The 22,066-nt window shown below is 38.9% G+C and overlaps 1 protein-coding gene across 3 annotated transcripts in view; it reads right to left on the minus strand.

Moving 5' to 3' along the window:
* Positions 1–22,066, minus strand: part of LAMA2 (laminin, alpha 2) — a 705,371-nt gene that overhangs the window by 250,895 nt on the left and 432,410 nt on the right. For all 3 annotated transcript variants that reach the window (XM_010834646.1, XM_010834645.1, XM_010834644.1), the window contains exons 18-19: positions 9,462–9,548; positions 3,537–3,748 (exon numbers count right to left, since the gene is read on the minus strand). In XM_010834646.1, the coding sequence (XP_010832948.1) occupies positions 3,537–3,748; positions 9,462–9,548 (299 nt within the window). The remainder of the gene's footprint in view (positions 1–3,536; positions 3,749–9,461; positions 9,549–22,066) is intronic.

Raw genomic sequence — 22,066 nt, forward strand, 5'->3', positions numbered from 1 at the left:
CAAAAACATATTGAATAAAATGTATATAAGACAAAATTTTTTCAAAAGTGTTAGCAGTATAGCATTATAACTTTTAAAAAGCACATTTGTTTTACAACTTATATACTATCTCCAACAATAGAAAATGTATTTGATTTCAGTAATCTTTTATCATTTTCTGTTATGAAGCTGTCTGACATTATTCTGAAACATATAATAAATCAGTCTATAAATTAAGAGACTTTTTCACAAACAGAATGGCAATTAATGGTTCACTCTGTACTCTGCAAGTGTATTTTTAACAGTACATATAATTGCACTGATACCAGAATAAAAATGTGAGTGGGAGATGACACAGGCATATAGATTATTCATAGATAGTTTTGGTAAATTTTGTACAATATTTCTTATCTCTGAATACTTCAATTTGAGTACAACTTATAAATACATTATAAATAGCTACTCCATCAGCCTATGCTATTTTTCTATTCCTCTGACTGGAGGTGCTACTTAGTTTTACTGCTTTCTTAAAAATTGCTTGATTATTCTTCCAGTAGCTTGGCCTTCAGTGTCTGCTAACCTGATTCTAGTTGGGTGGTCATTAAAAAACTGTCCCCAGCCAGTTATCTTCCTCAGGTGGTAGCCTAAGGATAGTCTATGGCTTCCCTGGTGGTTCAGATGGTACAGAATTGGCCTGAAATGCAGGAGACCTCGGTTCAATCACTGGGCTTGAAAGATCCTCTGGGGGAGGGCACGGCAACGCATTCCAGTATTCATGCCTGGAGAATCCCCATGGACAGAGGAGCCAGGTGGGCTACAGTCCATGGGGTCATAAAGAGTCGGACATGACTGGGTAACTAAGCACAGCATGGTGTATAGCTGGCATGTAAGAAGAGCCTGAAGGATATATTTTCTTTAAATATCCATTTAATTTGACTACTAGAATTATTACAGAAAGAAAGAAAAATGAAGTTGCTCAGTTGTGTTCAACTCTACGACTCCATGGACTATAGTCCCCCAGGCTCCTCTGTCCATGGGGATTCTCTAGGCAAGAATACTGGAGTGGGTTGCCATACCCTCCTCCAGGGGATCTTCCTGACCCAAGGATCAAACTCAGGTCTCCTGAATTGCAGGCAGATTCTTTACTATCTGAGATACCAGAGTAATCCTGAGAATTATTATATATACTTCTAATTTCTTTACATGTTTTATATATATATATATCAATTTAAAAAATAAATATCATAATTTAAAAGTCACTTTTTTATTAGAGTGGGGAACACAATGATTAAATTTACTATAAAGTCATTTAAAAAATAAAGCAATAAAGCTGGTGCTCTGGGACAACCCAGAGGGATGGGGTGGGGAGGGGGGTTCAGGATGGGGGGGACACATGTATACCTATGGCCAATTCATGTTGATGAATAGCAAAAAGCCACCACATACTGTAAAGTAATTATCCTCCAATTAAAATACTTTAAAAAAATAAAGAAATGAAGAATTTTAGTGCAATTTTAAAATAAAATGTATGACACAAACAATATATGTAAATTTAAAGGGCAAATTGGAAGAGATGTACTTTTTATGAACAGATCCAGGGGCAACTAAAATAATAGTTTATTATGAATTTTATTTTTGTAAAGGTTTACTAATTATGCATAGAGGAGCTATTATTTCTATGAAACGTCATAAAATAGATAATAAATAAGTTTCTGATATTTTTATATGCCGCTGCTGCTGGTAAATTGCTTCAGTCGTGTCCAACTCTGTGCGACCCATAGACAGCAGCCCACCAGGCTCCCCCGTTCCCGGGATTCTCCAGGAAGAACACTGGAGTGGGTTGCCATTTCCTTCTCCAATGCATGAAAGTGAAAAGTGAAAGTGAAGTCACTCAATCTAAAGAGCATTAAGAACATAATCATGTCTATACTTCGTGGCAAGTGATAAAAAAATTGGTGACAATTCAAAAATGCTTTTATACTATATTCTTCTCTGTGTTCTTAAGACTTCATGCTGCAGATTCTGAATTCACCACAATAAAGAGTGGAACTGTCTCTTCTACTCTGTAGAAGAGGTTATTGGAAGATAGAAAATGAGGTCATTCAGTGAATAACACAGCTCTAGAATTGGTGAGCCATAAATATTCAAAATTACTGTCAGCATCTCTACAAAGGAGCCAACAGGTAAGAATACCCTAGGCAGCTCATTAGACAGTTTCATGTGTTAGATCCTTTAATTCCCATAGAAAATTAAAATGCTTTATGTAAATGAGGAAACTGAATCTCAGTGAGCTCAAATGTCTTGCCCAGAGTCACATTGGTAGAAAGTACAGATCCTAGATGATATGCTTGAACTGGAGAGTTTCTTGAGTGCCTAATGATTTTATACAGATGCCATAAACCCAGTGTTTAAAGGTGCTTCTGAGCCTGTTGGGAGTTTTGCTGAAAAAACTTGACAATTTACAGGTAATATTAATAGCTGTTGACTATTGCAGAGACTGGTTTGTTTTGATTCAACAAATTGTCATGTTTAAATGACAAAACGTTGGCCCTCATCTTCCAAACCTGTGAGGAGAGAGACACATTTCTTCTTGAAGTTGGGGACTTAGCAGGTCATTGGTATTTATAGCAAAGATACTAACAGGCACAACATTGCCAGTGATTTCTGTAAAGTTACAGGTCCTGGGACCTAACTCAATGGCTAGAAGAATCCCTTCTTATATAATGAAGTCAGCAGAAGTGAATTGTTAAGCTGGTATCATAACCTGCTCTTCCTGAGGATTATCACAGTAGGTGAAGTCGATTATGGCAGTGTCCAGCTCTGAGCTGGTCTAACAAGGATGCTCCGTCTGTTTGACTCTCCACAATGAGATCTCTCTCGCATGTTACCACTAATATTCTATGCAATACCAAATAATATAGTTGAGAAATTCAAGACAAGGGTAGGAATGTACTGACTAATATGAATAAAGTCCTACAATAGCTATTCTGTGGAAGTAAAATACAGAAATGGCATTCTATGAGTAGTCTTAAGCTGATGGTTAATCATTCAACAATTACAAATGCTGGTGTGTAAGAACACTGGCAGTATATTTCACCTATTGTGAAACAGAAGAATGTAAAGTTTACATATGAAAGCATAACAGATTAAAACCTACTGACAGATACTAATGAAATAATATGGGCAGATCAATGTATTTCAAGAAAGTGATTAGAATTGAGATCAACAATAAGGATAAATAGGGCCTAATTTTCAAATTCTTCTTTCCTGTCATAGACAAAAATTTACTTAGAAGTCTTTATCCCATGTGTAAACAGAAATATGTGTATCATTTGAAAAACAATGATACTTCAATAATGCAGCAATTTTGAGAGGATTTAATCTATTAGTACAAAGGAAATGTATTAGAATATTCAGACTCTGTGTATAGGCTGGATATCTATCTTACATGTATTACAGGTAATTTCCTACTCTCCAATCCCCACTCAAGAACTCATCAGCTACTTTGAGGAGCAATGCATCAATTCTGTCAGGGGCATCAATAGTTCACGACTTACGCTGACAGTTCTTTGCATCAACCGCGTCTCCAAAATATCCATCAGCACAGAGCTCACAGTACCGGCCTGTTGTACCTGGCTTACATATCAGACAGGAGCCAGACAAGCTGTCACAGCTGCCAGGAATGGAGAAGTCAAGGTTGTCATTGCATTGGCATGGCTGACACGATCCTCCAGGTACAGAAGGTTGTCCAAAATAGCCTTCTGCACACCTAAGGTGAAAAATTTCATCAGTGAGTATTTGGGAGGAACCCATGAAACCCACTGGGGGCAATGTTTATGTATTTATTTTATTCTATTTCTCTCCCAGGATGTTTTCCCTTTAAGTGCTCCTTTTTTTCAAATGCAAGATGATTAAAAGAATGTTTTCTCTGTTACTGCAGTGTAGATACAAGATGAAATCCTGCCAGCTTCACTAGTAATTAGATTTCAGCCAGAGGGGGGAAAAAAAAACACCTTGTCACTGGAACTGAAGATGAGACCAAAGCATAATAAGAGATCTGCTGTTGGCATTCCGGAGGGATCCAGGTCCACGTTGGAAAGCCTTTGTAGTACAACACATCATATGTATCTACTCCAATTGGTTGTTTTCTGTACAAATATGTAAGGTTCACATTTTTTTTGTTGTTGTTGCAGCAAGAGCTTGTTATGAGGAAGTAGGCTCACAAGGAAGTACAGTAGTAAGAATTCAGAATGTATTAAGTAGAAAATCAAAAGAGCCTCATTATTTGTGTGGGGCTATATCTCTGCATAGGCTTTTATATATTTGCATATACATACAGAAACAGATTTCCATTGAAGAGTCTTTACCAAGGAGAAGCAGGCATGCTGCATATTACAGTAAAATGCCATAACGTGAGGCTTAATTGTCCCCACATCTCTCATTAGCAAACTCTAGTTCTTTTTTTTTTAAGGACTAAATACTACTTTACATATTTATTGGAAAAATAAAAATTCATTTATTTAGGAGGCATGGGAGAGATTGTTTTAAATTTTGTATCAGATTTCCCTTTAACCATGTGTTCTGTTTTAAAATGTTACTTAATGTTACAGATGCACAGATACACCTTTATAGGAAGCACTTATTTGTAATCTACTCTGTCTTCTCTTTCAGTTACATTTGCTCATGCTGCATATTAAGCTTTACTTGCCAAAGGAGACATGAAACAGTGCATCTGAACTTTTATGGTCAAGCTACTAGCTCTGTTATCTGTGCCATCTTAGCAAAACAGAAAGTCCTTTACAGCAAGGGTCAGAATTGAAGGGGAATAAAAACAATGTGGGAGAATATATTTCAATAATACTGTGTTTCAATAATACTGTGTTTATGCTCACTTGCAGATATAAAAGTCACTGTGTAGAGAAAAATCCTCTCTAAACAGGAATGGTTTAAATCCAGTATATCATATAAGAACACTTTAATAATATGATTGTGGGAGAAAGTTATTAATTTTATAAGTAAGATACATTGATAATTCAAAGTGTTCTAGAAAATTTACAGGTGCCATAAGCCTGTAGAAGATTTATCATAATTTTAATAAGATTACTAGTTTTAACAAAACATTTTATGAATTGTGAAAGTCATGATACAAATATTGCTTGGAAGAATACTGCCACCTCCAAATACAATTGCTTATTAATTCTCTATTGTAAAATATGAACTAATATTTCAGTGCATAAAATCCACCCCCCCAATCCCTTAAGGAGTGGTATTCAGTAAAGATAACAAGAAAATCCTTTTAAATTTTAACCCAATTCTTCTTGCCTTACTTGATATTCAGAGCTCATGATCACATCCACATATATTCACATCTCATTTTGTTTATCATTAAGAGACTGACTTTGCTCCACTAGAATAGCAATATACAATGATCATTATCACAGACAACAAAACCCCATTATTTTCAGCTCACTTTTCTGACTTGCTGCCCTCAGGAGAGATGGCATTATATAACAAGATCTAGAAATTTTTTTAAACAGACACCAATTAATCAGTCTGAAATTCTCCCACAACAATAATTTTAAAAACCAACTCAATCCACAAGAAAATAACTACAATTAAATAGAATCACTGGAGGAACATCTGTCTTTTTGTTGTAGGACATGTAAGGAGACTTACTGAATATACATGATACATCATTTCATATGCCAGTTCACTGAAAATGAGCATTCAGATTTTATTACGCGCGCGTGTGTGTGTGTGCATGTTTATACATAGAATAGTATTCTTAAGAGATTTACAGAAATGTTTCAACAGAAATTAAAAAGTAGAGCCAGTGTCATCAGCATTTAGCTCACTTTTTTTTTCCTCTATGATCTCTTTAATTCCTCTTGATGCTCTGACAGTCATCTTTTTTTGACCATCAAAACACTGTCTCCTTGATTTTCTGTATTTTCTCCTCTTGTCCAGGCCATAAAAGCCTAGAATCTCAGCAAAGTGCCATGATGAATACCCGGTTCCTTCACCCCTGGTTCTCTTCTTTTACTTTTGTTTAAAACATTCCCTAGTCAGAGGAAGGCAGTAATATCTCAAAGAATGAGTGCTCTGACCCCAAGCAAAAGTTTCTGAAAACTGTAACCAGTGCCTTACATGTGACAGACTATCTGTTCACATTTTGTCATATTTTGCTTTGCCATCCTCTTGGTCACGAGTTTTCTCCATTCCCTCAATTCAAGCAGCAAGGCCACCTGGGCTACGTGACTGAGTAAAGGGTTCTGACAGGAAGGAAAGCAGGAATATCGGAATCTTCTGGACTTGGGTTTTAAAAATCACCATTTCTATGAATGTGGCAACTCTTTCTGCAATGCATGCCCAAACAGGAAAGGGATGGAGTTAGAAAGGCAAATGGAGGAGAAATGATGAGAGTGGAAATGTTGGTGGGTCCCAGTGTACAAAGTAAACAGCAGTATGTGTCCTGTGCTCCCACAAATGATAGGAAAGTAGTGGAGAGAGTTACTGGACCTGGGGGGAGAGGTAATCAGGTAGACAGTAAACAGAAAGAGGTCAGCAGAAATGCGCTTAGATGAATTACTCAGGACAGACTGACCCCACTATATGTCCATTGCCCAAAATCCAGTCTCTCTATCTCTCTCTCTCACACACACACACACACACTCTCAGGCATTCAAGCCTCTTGGTACTAAGTAAGCTTGTTAGACTGGTTCTAACCAAAGTTAGAGGTGGAAAGTAGGAGAGAAGAGAAAAAAACGTTAAAACAAATTTTAAAAATTTGAACATAAGTGACATATAACATTGGGTTTAAGTTCAAAGGATACTTGACTAAGATTATATGTCCAAGCTCTCACAGCTCTTCATATAAAGAATTTGGTCTCAAAGTAGAAATTAAACTGAGATAAAAATATAAAGTTATAATTCCCATCTATCTGAGCTATAGTCTGAGATACATTCTAGCTATATAATAAAACTAGGGGATTTATGGTCACCCAAGATTAGAAAATGCTGAGTTAAACTAACTGAAGAGATGTTTTTCACTCCAGGACTGGTCAGAACTTTTGACAAGCTAATAGATGCTTCCCAGACTTCCATGATCATAGAACTCTATTCCAAGAACATCTATAGCTTTTGAAACACAGCTTCAGTTTTTCAAGCTGATTTTGTGTAAATGATGTGCATAACTGATTACTCTAATCACTCCCAGAATAGTTTTGATTACAAAATTTTCAGTGCAACCCACATCTCTTTCCTTCCCTGACCCTTATTCTCTCTCACATCTACTTCAGCTGGCACATCTGCCAAAATGTTTCTAATTGTTTGGATCCCCCAGATGGCTCAGAGCTAAAGAATCCACCTGTCAATACAGGAGAATCAGGAGACACAGGTTTGATCCCTAAGTCCCCTGGGTCAGGAAGATCCCCTGGAGTAGGAATTGGCAACCCACTCTAGTATCCTTGCCGGAAAAATTCCACAGACAGAGGAGCCTGGTGCACTACAGTCCATGGGTCAGAAAGAGTCGGATACGACTGAGCACGCAATGCACACAAATGTACTTTTTGGCTCATACAGAGGAATGATAGACTAAACATTCCTGGAAGCCCTGATCCAGATTTTGGCTAGAAAAATATAATATCACATATTTCATATAATAATAGTTTAAGATTATATTTGAAAAACTTGAGTTAGAGGCAAGATATGCCATATGATAAGCTGCCTATGCATGTTTCTACCTTCTTTTGAATCAAATTAATAGACTTTAGAAAGGAAACCATCCTTTCTTTCAAGCATCTCTTTCCTAGGTGAATTTTATTATTCAGACTAGAATGTTCTCCAGAATACAATCAACTATTCTCACTCACATTAAAAATGTGAGCTGCTTGAGGGCAAGGATGGTAGGGTACATCTGCTTATAACCTGTGTTTAGTTTAGCCCTGTGCTCAGCACATAATAGCTGATAAACACATGTTTATTAAATAAAATGTAGGCATTTAAATTGTAGGTGGCTCAGAAACCACTGTCTAACATGTAGAAAATACATATTATGGAGCAGAGCGGTACAAATACATCAGAGACTAAGCTCACCTAGATTGGTGGATTAAATGGCCTTGTATGACAGCACAGCTGTCATTTTCCAGTTGCTAAAAAAAAAAAAAAAAATTTGCCTGTAGTGAGCCAGAGTGGTTAGGCATTTGATGTAAATCTGTCCAGGCAATGGTATGCTCTGCTATTACAGTAAGTAATATGCATGTGCTGCTGCTGGTAAGTCGCTTTAGTCGTGTCCGACTCTGTGCGACCCCATAGACGGCAGCCCACCAGGCTTCCCCGTCCCTGGGATTCTCCAGGCAAGAACACTGGAGTGGGTTGCCATGCATGTGCCCTCCTTTAAATAAAAAACATAAGCAAAATCAAAGACTTTCAGTTTCTCGATTAAAATTGAATCCTCTTTATTTCAGCTCTGTTCCTCCATTACAAATTTACAAATGCTGCCGTACTCACAAACAGTACTTGTTGCTGCTCAGAGCTGTCATTGGCACTTTGTCCACAGACTGCTAGCTGCTGGCTGAATTCTCTCTGGGTGATTGGCCCTTGCTTCATTAACTTTATGCAGTCTGGTTGAAACAGACCTGATGGCTGCCAAGAGGACAGGAAAGGATAGGCAGAAACAGCCTTCTGCGGTGTTCACCTTGGTGATGCTGGGTGAAAGCAGGTCATTTCCTCTACCCCTCCCTCTAGTTCCACCCCTGCCTAATCTCTAGCAATGGCAGCAAAAGGGACTGTTTTCAATGCTACAACCAGAGAGTTGTGTTGGTCAACAATATCATGGGAGAAATTTGTTCCATTTTCAGTAAACCTGAAATACGGAAGAAACTTTTCCTTGGAAAGATTTTAGGAGAAAAAATAATCACTCAAGTTACAGAAAATAATATCCTGGATCCAATGCAAAACAATCTAGTAAAATCAACAGGAATTAAAATATTGACTTAGAAACAATTAGATGGGCATATAAATCATGATAATAATTACATTTGGTTTCAATTTTCAAATATATTTAAGGTGAATTATGGATCACTTGCTGAACTATGAACTACACACTTAAGCTACATTTTAAGGACAAAAAGCTAATTATGAAAAATAAATGTTGCCAATGTAGACAGCAAGATAAATCTTAAAGTGCATGACTTTCCACTTGAGCAATACTTTCTAGAAAGATTGCAGGTTAATGCTTAACCTTTAAGATTAAAACATTAATCAAACATTCTCTGAGTGAATGGAGATTTATGGAGCAATTTCTAGAGAATAAATAAACTATAAGAATATAATGCATTTGTTTGACAAGTGTGGTAAGAAACTTTATTTCAACTCACCAAGTGTGGTGGCCTTTCTGGGGCAGTGCAAAAGATGATGATGCCTGTGGTTTTATAACTCCCAAGGTGGAAATCACAGTGAAAGACAGTTGAGTACATGCTTACCTCTCACAGCGTTGTCCTGAGTACCCAACAGGGCATTCATCACAGATCAAGCCAAGACTTCGGTCCATATGGCATGTCGGGCTAAAGCTATGTTGATGCCATTGGAGAACAACAGGGACAAGGAAGAAACACATACACAAAGTCATTAGTAGAATATTTTCATTTCTCTTCTTTCAATATTGCTGTGACAAAAGGGTACGGGGTAGTCATTCTCATCTCACAGATGGAGATTAGGGTCTGGGAAGTCAAGGGTGAAATGATACGCCTATTTCTTCAGATGTGAATACAGTCCAGTGGAAAAGTGTCCCTGTAACATGTTAGTAATTGATATTTGAGTGTTCTGTGTCCCCAAACATCAGGAACAAATGGGATCCTACAGCTGCTCTTGAGGGATTCCTCAGGCCTGCCAGCGTGAGGCACTCCGCCCATGACAAAGGTCATGAGGAAGGAGGCTGGACATACACAAAGGCGGGATCAAGCCTCAGGAGTCTCCCTGGAAATCCTCGAGCATCTACCCCCATAACCAGAGCCTGCCTACTTTACTACTTTGTGCTCTTACCTACAACTCTGACTTTCCGGGGGGCTGTCCCCCACCACCTCTTTCAGAGAAGGAGTTAACTTAGAGCTCCAGTTAATAATAATTCCTGGGTGTGACAGGAGTGTTTTAACCTACAAACTCCTCTGAAGTTTCTCTAGCCTGCCTGACAGGCTTGTCCGGCCACATGTGATTGCTCACAGCCTCCCAACTGTGAGAGGCATGAGATGCTTTAAACCTTCTAAAAACAGGTTTTTTAGAGAAGTTAGAAAACTATTAGTATAAGTATAATGGGCTGATTAGAAATTGTGTTGGTGAAGGGTTTTTCATTTGTTGAGCCAATGTTTGTTGCTAAGTCTCCACATCCCCTGCCCTTACACACATTAATGAATATATAGAAGAAATAAGTATTAACCTTTGATACTAATCACGTTAGACCTTAGGCTAAGTAAATTCTTTCCTTAATTAAAACCCACTACACCCTCACCCTATAGGAATGTAACTTTATCTGGTACCTTCAGAAGGTGGAATCTTTTTTAAGAATAATCACCCCTGGAGAAATAAGTGTCCTGGTTGACTGACCGCTGTCACAAGGAGAGGGTCATAAATTGTCAGCAGGCCCCCTGGCCAGAAGATGATGTAACACCCCTAAGACCTCTGTATACATTTGTAGGAAGCACCTGACTTTGATAAAAGTCAGGACTGCTGACCCCACGTGGCTTTTGCATAACATCTCAGTGTGTAAAAGTAGATCATGGAAAATAAAGAATTGGGATCAGTTTCTCAAAATACTGGTCTGCCCATGTCACTCTCTCTCTTAAACTCTGGCTGAGTCTCCATCTGGAGCACGGAACCCACCAAGCTTACTAATTTTGCCTGGGCTTCTAAGATCCAACCGGGGAGGCCTCAGTGTCTCCTCTCCTTTGGGAGAACAGAAGGACACCTGCGGCCTATGTAAGTGGTGCAAACTTCTTGTCTTGAAGTTTTACTGGTCTCCTGTGTAAACCAAGCTACTCAGCCTCTTTTCTCCACTGAATTTTCCTACTGAGCTATCCTCATTCTATTACTCTTTACATCTCTAATTAATATCTAATTGAAGCTATTGTATCCTGATCCTCGCCGACGCCGTCCCCGCTTCGAACTCCCTGGATCAGCTGGTGCTGGACCTCGGCAAGGCCTGGCAGAACATAGTCTTACATGTTTTCTCTCCAGCCAAATCCTGATGAATTTGAAGCAACCCAAAGGAACCTGTTATAGATTTTGGAAAACTCAGAATGTGGTCATGGAAGCAGTGATAGTGGTGGTGGTGGTGATGGGGTTCCTCTGCCCAGTACTGCTGTCATGGGTGGCTGGGTGCGTGCGTGCATGTGTGTTCAGGCCACTGCCCATGTGTACTCATGGGTCAGCTGTTTACACAGATGGAACTCTTGGAAAAGCTTTCAGATAAGATCAAGCATATTCTGCCTAAATTTCTAACAAATCCAAACAAACTAGAACCATGTTGCCATTTCATATTTCTGCTATGTTCCAAAGTTTGCCTCTCTGCATGTATTTCTATTTGGGGTCTGAAATAACAGAGTTGAATACCAAGTCAGGAATCAGCAGTGTGATTATGTGCTAGCTTTAGCCTTCACCAACATGCTCAACTCTGGCCATATTTCTTTGCCTTGTGATACCTTTCATGCATAGACCCTTACCCTGAGAGTGACACAATGGCTCTCTGAAGAGCCATCAACTGTTTTGAATTCTGTGAGTTCTGCTACTTAACCATTTTGAAAGGATATGCCCCCAATTAATCTTTCTCCCATCATGCTTTCCCTAAGTAGATTTATTTTCTACTATATATGACAGGACAATTCAGTATAATCTTGCTTGATGGTTAAATGAATTAAAGAAAGAACAACAAATTTAACTGCAAGTCTTGAATTCATTTTACTCTTGACAGTTTCATGACTTTGAAATACTTTCTTAACTTTTGTGCAGGTCAGATCACGGGTACTATTTTTTAATATTATCCCTGTGGCTTAACTCATGGTAGTCCTGTAAAGATTTAATAATTTCTTTATTTTTAATTGAACTATACTTGATTTAAAATATTGTTTTAATTTTGGGTATACAGCAAAATGACTCAGTTCTATGTATATATCTTTCAGATTATTCTCTATTATAGGTTATAAGAAGATATTGAAGAGTTCCCTGTGTTATACAGTAAGTCCTTGTTGCCTATCTATTTTATGTATAGTAGTTTGTGTCCGTTAATCCCATATTACTAACTTATCCCTCCCCTACTTTCCCTTTCGGTAACCATAAATTTGTTTTTTACATCTGTGAGTCTATTTTTATTCTATATATACATTCACTTGTATTATTTTTTTGGATTCCACATGTAAGTGATATAATACTTGTCTTTCTTTCTCTGACTTACTTCATTTAGTATGATATTCTCTAGGTCTATCTATGGTGCTGAAAATGGCAGTATTTCATTCTTTTTGTAGCTGAGAAATATATATATATATATATACACACACATATACACACACATGCACCGTGTGTGTGAGTATGCATGCTCAATTGTGTTCGACTCTTTGTAACCGTAAGGACTGCAGTCTGCCAGGCTTCTCTGTTTATGGAATTTTCTGGGCAAGAATACTGGAAAAGGTTGCTATTTCCTACTCCAGGGGATCTTCCCAACCCAGAGATTGAACCCATGTCTCCTGCATTGTCAGGCGGATTCTTTACCACTGAGCCACCTGGGAAGCCCATCTTCTTAAACCAATTGTCTGTTGATGTGCACTTGGGTCATTTCTATGTCTTGGCTGTTGCAAATAGTGCTGCTATAACATTAGGGTACATGTATCTTTTCAGATTAAGAGTTTTTGTTTTTTTCTGGATATATGTCCAAGAGTAGAATTGCTGGACCACATGGTAGCTCTATTTTCAGTTTTTTAAGGAACCTCCACGCTATTTTCTGTAGTGGATGCACCAATTTAGATTCCCACCAGCAGTGTAAGAAGATTCCCCCTTTTCTCTAAACCTTCTCCAGCATTTATTATTTGTAGACTTTTTGACGATAGTCATTCCGACCAGTGTGAAGCAATAATTCACTGTGGTTTTACTTTTCATTTCTCTAATAATTAGCAATGAACATCTTTTCAGGTGCCTACTGGTCACCTGTATGTCTTCTTCAGAGAAATGTCTATTTAGACCTGCCCATTTTTTGATTGGGTTATTTTTAAAGATTTAATAATTCTTACTTGTTGATAGTAGCAAGCTATTAGAACCAAGTAGTTTTATCATTAAAACAAAACAAAACCCCACAGAAGTATCATCACAGATGCAGAAAATAAACTTCTGATTACCACGGTGTAAGGGAGGGGGGATAAATTGGAACATTAGGGTTACATATACATACTGCTGTATATAAATTCTACAACATGGATCTATGTGTGCTCAGCTGTGTCCTACTCTTTGTGGGTCCATGAACTATAGCCTGCCAGGCTCCTATGTCCATGGAATTTTCCAGGCAAGACTACTGGAATGGATTGCCATGCCCTCCTCCAGAGGATCTTCCCGAACCAGGGATAGAACCCATATTTCTTGCATCCCTTGCATCAGCAGGTGGATTCTTTACCACTAGAGCCACCTGGGAACAAGAACCTACTGTATAGCACAGGGAATTCTATTCAGTACTCTGTAAAGGCCTACATGGGAAATAAATCTTTAAAAAAAGAGTGGATATATTAATATGCATAACTGATTCACTTTGCTGTACACCCAAAACCAACACAACAGTATATATCAACCACAGCCCAATAAAAATTAATATTTTTTTTTCAATTCAGTGAAGCATTTTACATGAATCTGTGGAGGTAAATGGGAAAAATTCTGGTCCGATACATATTGAGTATACAAATCTTACTCAAATTAAAGATGTCACATTAAGGTGGCTACTACAAGCAGAAGAACAAGCCATCCTCAGCCTGCGATCTATGAGAAGAGACCCATCTTTCAGAGTGTAGCCTGCGGGAGCACACCAAGGGGAGCACACCAAGGGTGGTTTTCTTGGCAAGAGTATGACTGCATTGAAGAGAAGAGGCACATGTAAAAATGGAAAGAAACATTTTTTTTTAATTTCTCACTCCATGATTTACTATTGTTTTCAGACATAAAAGGAAGACTGGATTTTGACAAACCTCTAGAATGCATGTATGCCTTCTTTTAAAATTGGCATTATTTAATCGCCTTATCATCTACAGAGAAAGTAATTCTTAACTAAAAAAAACCCCTAGGGTCCCACCCATGTGGGACTATGATGACTGAAAGGAAACCACGCTCTCCTGTCCAAAGATGGTGAAGGAATAGGACAGGGAGACCACTTTCTCCCCCACAAATTCATCAAAAGATCATTTGAATGCCGAGCAACTTCCACAAAACAACTCCTGAATGCTGGCGGAGGACACCAGGCAACCAGAAAGGAAGCCCATTCTGTTTGAAAGGATGTAGGACAAAATATAAAGACAAGAAGAGAGACAAAAGAGTTATAGACTGAGACCCGTCCTCAGGAGGGAGTCATGAAAGGAAGAGAAGTTTCCAAACAGTAGGAGACCCTCTCACAGGAGGGTCTGAGGGGGTTTTTGGAATCTCAGAGAGCAACATAACCAAGAGAAAACAAACAAACAAAAAAACACACACAGAATATGCTCCTAACCACAACTGCCAGCAAAGTAGCTCAGAAGCTCGTATCCGCCACCAGCAAGCGGGGGCTGGACGAGGAGGGGTGGGCTGTGTAATCGATGCTTAGGGTAAGGACTGGGTCTGAATGCCCTGAGGACAATCTGAGGGAGCTAATGTGAGACAGCAACTCAAACTGTGAGATCACCAGAGAGAGAGAAAAAAGAGATCTTTCCCGAAAAAGGCTCTAAGGTGCAGCCTGGCCTGCTCACAGAACAAAGGAGTGCGTGAATACCAAAAGAGAGCTAGCCAGCACTGTACAGGCCTCTCCCAGAGGCAGAGAGGTAGGTGTGTGACAGCCAGAGCCAGAAGGCAAGGGGCAATCTTGGCTCCAGAGACCAGCATCCTCCACCAAACTGTGAGCAGGCTCCCAGTTGCTAACCACATCTTCCTGGGATCCTGGACAGTTGCCATTTCCCAGGAAGGTCACAGCCTGAGATCAACTCCTCAGAGGAGACACACAGCACACCTGAGACGGTGCCTTCATGGCACTCCTGGGAAACCGAGCAGCTGGGGCCAGGGAGGTGATTAAGATGCACAGCCCACTTGGGACAGTGCACTCACCAAGCGCCTGGTCACCTGAGCTGCTTAGACCTGGGAAGGGCATAAAACACACACTCAGCTGAGTCTATGCCCTTACGGAGGACCTGAGAACCTGAGCATCTTAGACCTGGGTAATGTATGAAATGCAGGGTTCACTTTGGACAGTGCCCCTGCAGAACATTCTGGAGCCTGAGCAGTGTAGACCCAGGAAGAACACACCACCTTGAGCTGGGGCAAACCCAGTGTGGTCTATATACTGTGAGCACTCCCTACACACACCAGCGATATTTATTTGCAGGGTCCATCCCTCACCACAACACAACTGAACAAGTGAGCCTAAATAAATGACCACATTTGCCCCCTGTGTCAGGGTGGAAATTAGACACTGAAGAGACTTGCAAACAGAGGAAGCCAAAATAAACGAAGAGGGAACCGCTCTGGAAGTTACAGGTGCAACAGATTAACACCCTGTAGTTAACATTGACTAAGCATTGGAGGGGGCCTATAGACCTTGAGAACAAGTGAAAGCTGGAACAAGGAACTATCTGAAACTGAATTGACCCCACACTACCCACAAAAGCTCCAGAGAAATTCCTAGATATATTTTTACTATTATCACTTTAAAATTTTTCTTATAATTTAAGTTCATTATCATTCCTTTAATTTTTATTTTTATAACCTATTACCTTGCAAAAAAAGACCCTATTTTAAAGCAAATTTCATATATATATTTTTCATAATTTTTGTGATTGATTTTGTTTTATATTTTTAATATTGTTTTTTTTTTTTGAGAGTATAACTTCTATTCTAGATTTTTAATCTTTGTTTTTGGTATTTGTTATCAATTTTGTACCTTTAAGAATCTAATCTTCAGTATCCATTTTCACTTAGGGGTGTGATTACTGGCTTAATTGCTCTCTCCCCTTTTGATCCTCCCTTTTCTCTCCCAGGTCACCTCTATCTCCTCCCTCCCTCTTCTCTTCTCTACTTAACTCTGTGAATCTATCTCTCTGGGTGTTCTGGGCTGTGGGGAACACTTAGGAAACTGATTACTGGCTAGATTAGTCTCTCCTGTTTTGACTCACCCTCTGTTCCTCCTGGTCACCTCCATCTCCGTCCTCCCTCTTCTCTTTCTATGTAACTCTGTGAATCTCTCTGGGCGTTCCAGACTGTGGAAAGCCCTTAGGAAATCGATTACTGGCTAGATGGCTCTCTCCCCTTTTGACTTCCCCTCTTCTCCTGGTCACTTCTGTCTCCCTCCTCACTCTTCTCTTCTCCATGTAATTCTGTGAACATCTCTGGGTGTCCCTCGCTGTGGAGAATTGTTTCACCATTAACCTAGATGTTTTATGATTTGTGCTGTATGGATGGAGAAGTCTTGAGGCTACTGTAAGAATAAGACCGAAAGCCAGAGGCAGGAGGCTTAACTCCAGAACTTGAGAACATCAGAGAACTCCCAGTTCCAGGTAACATTAATAAGACATGAGCTCAACCAAAGGCCTCCATACCTACACTGAAACCAAGCTCCATCCAAGAACCAACAAAATCCAGAGCAAGACCACCATGCTAATTCTCCAGCAAAGCAGGAACACAGCCCTGAGCATTAAAAGACAGGCTTTCCAAAGCCATGCCAAACCCATAGACACCCCAAAACTCACTACTGGACACTTCACTGCACTTCTTAAAGAAGAGATCTAGCTCCACCCACCAGAATACAAACGCAAGCTCCCCTAACCAAGAAACCTTGACAACCACTAGTCCAACCCCACCCACAGGGAGCAAGCCCCACAATAAAGAGGAACTAAGAACTTTCAGAGCACCGAAGAATTGATGCTTTTGAACTGTGGTGTTGGAGAAGACTCTTGAGAGTCCCTTGGACTGCAAGGAGATCCAACCAGTCCATTCTGAAGGCGATCAGCCCTGGGATTTCTTTGGAAGGAATGATGCTAAAGCTGAAACTCCAGTACTTTGGCCACCTCATGCAAAGAGTTGACTCATTGGAAAAGACTCTGATACTAGGAGGGATTGGGGGCGGGAGGAGAAGGGGACGACAGAGGATGAGATGGCTGGATGGCATCATTGACTCAATGGACGTGAGTCTGAGTGAACTCTGGGAGTTGGTGATGGACAGGGAGGCTTGGCGTGCTGCAATTCATGGGGGTTGCAAAGAGTTGGACACGACTGAGCGACTGAACTGAACTGAAGAACTTTCAGCCTACAGAGAGGGCACTCCAAACACAGCAATCTAAACAAAAGGAAAAGGCAGAGAAATATTTAGCAGGTGAAGGAACATGATAAATGCCCAGTAAACCAAACAAAAGAGGAGGAGACAGGGAGTCTTGCTGAAAAAGAATTCAAAATAATGATAGTACAGATGATCCAAAAATCTTGAAAACAAAATGGAGTTACAGATAAATAGACTAGAGACAGGGATTGAGAAGATGCAAGAAATGTTTAACAAGGACCTTGAAGAAATAAAGAAGGGTCAATCAATAATGAATAATGTAATAACTAAGATCAAAAGCACCCTGGAGGGAATAAACAGTAGAATAACTGAGGCAGAAGAGAGGATAAGTGAGGTGGAAGATAGAATGTTAGAAACAAATGAAGCAGAGGGGGAAAAAGAAAAAAGAATTAAAAGAAATGAAAACAACCTCAGAGACCTCTGGGACAATGTTAAATACCCCAACATTCAAATAATAGGAGTCCCAGAAGAAGAAGACAAAAAGAAAGGGGAGGAGAAAATACTTGAGGAGATAATAATTGAATACTTTCCTAAAATGAGGAAGGAAATAGCCACCCAAGTCCAAGAAACCCAGAGAGTCCCAAACAGGGTAAAGCCAAGTCAAAACACCCCAAGACACATATTAATCAAACTAACAAATATCAAACACAAACAGCAAATATGAAAAGCACCAGGGGAAAAGCAACAAATTATACACAAGGGGATCCCCATAAGGATAACAGTGATCTTTCAATAGAAACTCTTCAGGCCAGAAGGGAATGGCAAGACATACTTAAAGTGATAAAAGAGAAAAACCTACAATCCAGATTACTGTACTTAAGGATCTCATTCAGATATGAAGGAGAAATCAAAAGCTTTATAGACAAGCAAAAGTTGAGAGAATTCAGCACCACCAAACCAGCTCTTCAACACAGATCTTCTCTAGACAGGAAACACAGAAAAAGTTTATAAACTCGAAACTAAAACAACAAAGCATATGGCAATGTGTTCATACTTACCAATAATTACCTTAAATGTAAATGGGTTTAATGCCCCAACCAAAAGACAAAGACTGGCTGAATGTATACAAAAACAAGACCCCTATATATGCTGTCTACAGGAGACCCACCTCAAACCTAGGGACACATACAGAGTGAAAGTGAAGGGCTGGAAAAAGATATTTCATGCACATGGAGACCAAAAGACAGCAGGGGTAGCAATACTCATATCAGATAAAATAGACTTTGAAATAAAGACCATGAAAAGAGACAAAGAAGGACATACCTATGAAAAGATCAATGAAACAGAACATTAGCAAGGGTACACAAGCTTTAAATGAAACAATGGACCAGTTAGACCTAATTGATAGCTATAGGACATTTCATCCCAAAACAACAATTTTACCTTTTTCTCAAGTACACACGGAACATTCTCCAGGATAGATCACATCCTGGACCATAAATCTAGCCTTGGTAATTAAAAAAGGTTGAAATCATTTCAAGTATTTTTTTGATCACAATGCAGTAAGATTAGATGTCAACTACAGGAAAAAAAAAAAACTATTAAAAATACAAACAGATGGAGGCTAAGCAACATGCTTCTGAATAACCAACAAATCATGGAAGAAATCAAAAAGTAAATAAAAATATACATAGAAATAAATGAAAATGAAAACACGACAACCAAAAACCTATGGGATTCAGTAAAAGCAGTTCTAAGAGGAAGGTTCATAGCAATACAAGCTTACCTCAAGAAAACAAGAGAAAAATAAAATGAATGACCTAACTTTACACCTAAAGCAACTAGAAAAAGAAGAAATAAAGAAACCCAGGGTTAGTACAAGGAAAGAAAGAATGAAAATTAGAGCAGAAATAAATGAAAAGGAAACAAAGGAGACTATAGCAAGAATCAAGAAAACTAAAAGCTGGTTCTTTGAGAAGATATATAAAACAGACAAACCATTAGCCAGAGTCATCACAAAATAAAGGGAGAAGAATCAAATCAACAAAATTAGAAATGAAAACGGAGAAATCACAAAAGAACACAGAAATACAAAGGATCATAAGAGACTACTATCAGCAACTATATGCCAATAAAATGGACAACTTGGAAGAAATGGACAAATTCTTAGAAAAGCATAGTCTTCCAAAATGGAACCAGGAAGAATTTAAAATTTTAAAAGACCCATCGCAAGCATGGAAATAGAAACTGGAAACAAAAATCTTCCAACAAACAAAGCCGAGGACCAGATGGCTTCACAGGTGAATTCTACTAAAAATTTAGAGAAGAGCTAAAACCAATCCTGGAGAAGGCAATGGCAACCTACTCCAGTACTCTTGCCTGGAAAATTCCATGGACAGAGGAGCCTGGTAGGCTGCAGTCCATGAGGTCGCTAGGAGTCGGACACGATTGAGCGACTTCACTTTCGCTTTTCACTTTCATGCACTGGAGAAGGAAATGGCAACCCACTCCAGTATTCTTGCCTGGAGGATCCCAGGTACGGGGGAGCCTGGTGGGCTGCCATCTATGGGGTCGCACAGAGTTGGACATGACTGAAGCAACTTAGCAGCAGCAGCAGCAGCAACACCAATCTACTCAAACTCTCAGAAAACTGCAGAGGAAGGTAAACTCCCAAACTCATTCTATGAGGCCGCCATCACCCTAATACCAAAACCTGACAAAGATGCCACAAAAAAAGGAAACTACAGGCCAATATCACTAATGAACAGAGATGCAAAAATCCTCAACAAAATTCTAGCAAACAGAATCCAACAACATATTAAAAAGATCATACATCACGACCAAGTGGGCTTTATCCCAGGGATACAAAGATTCTTCAATATTTGCAAATTAATCAGTGTGATACACCACATTAACAAATTGAAAGATAAAACCCATATGATTATCTCAATAGATGCCTTTGACAAAATTATGATAAAAACTTTCCATAAAGCAGGTATAGAAGGAATATACCTCAACATATTAAAAGCCATATATGATAAACCCACAGCAAACATTATTCTCAATGGCAAAAAATTGAAAGCATTTCCCCTAAAGTCAGGAACAAGACAAGGATGCCCACTCTCACTACTACTATTCACATAGTTTTGGAAGTTTTAGCCACAGCAATCAGAGAAAATAAAGAAATAAAAGAAATCCAAGTTGGAAAAGAAGTAAAACTCTCACTGTTTGCAGATGACATGATCCTCTACATAGAAAACCCTAAAGACAACACCAGAAAATTACTAAAGCTCATCAATGAATATAGTAAAGTTTCAGGATATAAAATTAATACACAGAAATCCCATGCATTTCCATACACTAAGAATGAGAAAACAGAAAGAGAAATGAAGGAAACAATCCCACTCACCATTGCAACGAAAAGAATAAAATACTTAGGAATAAATCTACCTAAAGAAACAAAAGACCTATATATAGAAAACTATAAAACACTGATGAAAGAAATCAAAGATGACACAAATTGATGGAGAAATATACCATGTTCATAGATTGGAAGAATCAATATAGTGAAAATGAGTATACTACCGAAAGCAATTTATAGATTCAATGCAATCCCTATCAAGCTACCAATGGTATTTTTCAAAGAACTAGAACAGATAATTTCACAATTTGTATGGAAATACAAAAAAAAACCTCGAACAGCCAAGCAATCTTGAGAAAGAAAAATGGAACTAGAGGAATCAACCTGCTTGACCTCAGAGTATACTGCAAAGCTACAGTCATCAAGACAGTATGGTACTGGCACAAAGACAGAAATACAGGTCAATGGATCAAAATAGAAAGCCCAGAGATAAATCCATGCACCTATGGACACCTTATCTTTGATAAAGGAGGCAAAAATATATAATGGAGAAAAGACAATCTCTTTAACAAGTGACGCTGGGAAAATGGTCAACCACCTGTAAAAGAATGAAACTAGAACACTAACACCATACACAAAAAATAAACTCAAAATGGATTAAAAGTCTAAATATAAGACCAGAAACTATAATACACCTAGAGGAAAACATTGGCAGTACACTGACATGAATCACAGCATGATCCTCTATGACCCACCTCCCAGAGTAATGGAAATAGAAGCTAAAATAAACAAATGGGCTTAATTAAAAGAATTAATCTCAAAAATATACAAGCAGCTCCTGCAGCTCAATACCAGAAAAATAAACGACTGAATCAAAAAAATGGGCCAAAGAACTAAATAGACATTTCTCCAAAGAAGACATACAGATGGCTAACAAACACACGAAAAGATGTTCAGAATCACTCATTATCAGAGAAACGCAAATCGAAACCACAATGAGGTACCATCTCACATGAGTCAGAATGGCTGCTATCAAAAAGTCTAGAAACAATAAATGCTGGAGAGCGTGTGGAGAAAAGGGAACCCTTTTACACTGTTGGTGGGAATGCAAACTAGTATAGCCAGTATGGTGAACAGTGTAGAGATTCCTTTAAAAACTGGAAACAGAACTGCCATACAACCCAGCAATCACACTGCTGGGCATACACACTGAGGGAACCAGAAATGAAAGAGACATGTGTATCCCAATG

Source organism: Bison bison, unplaced genomic scaffold, assembly GCF_000754665.1.
Source record: "Bison bison bison isolate TAMUID 2011002044 unplaced genomic scaffold, Bison_UMD1.0 scf7180017864035, whole genome shotgun sequence".
NCBI lineage: Eukaryota > Metazoa > Chordata > Mammalia > Artiodactyla > Bovidae > Bison > Bison bison.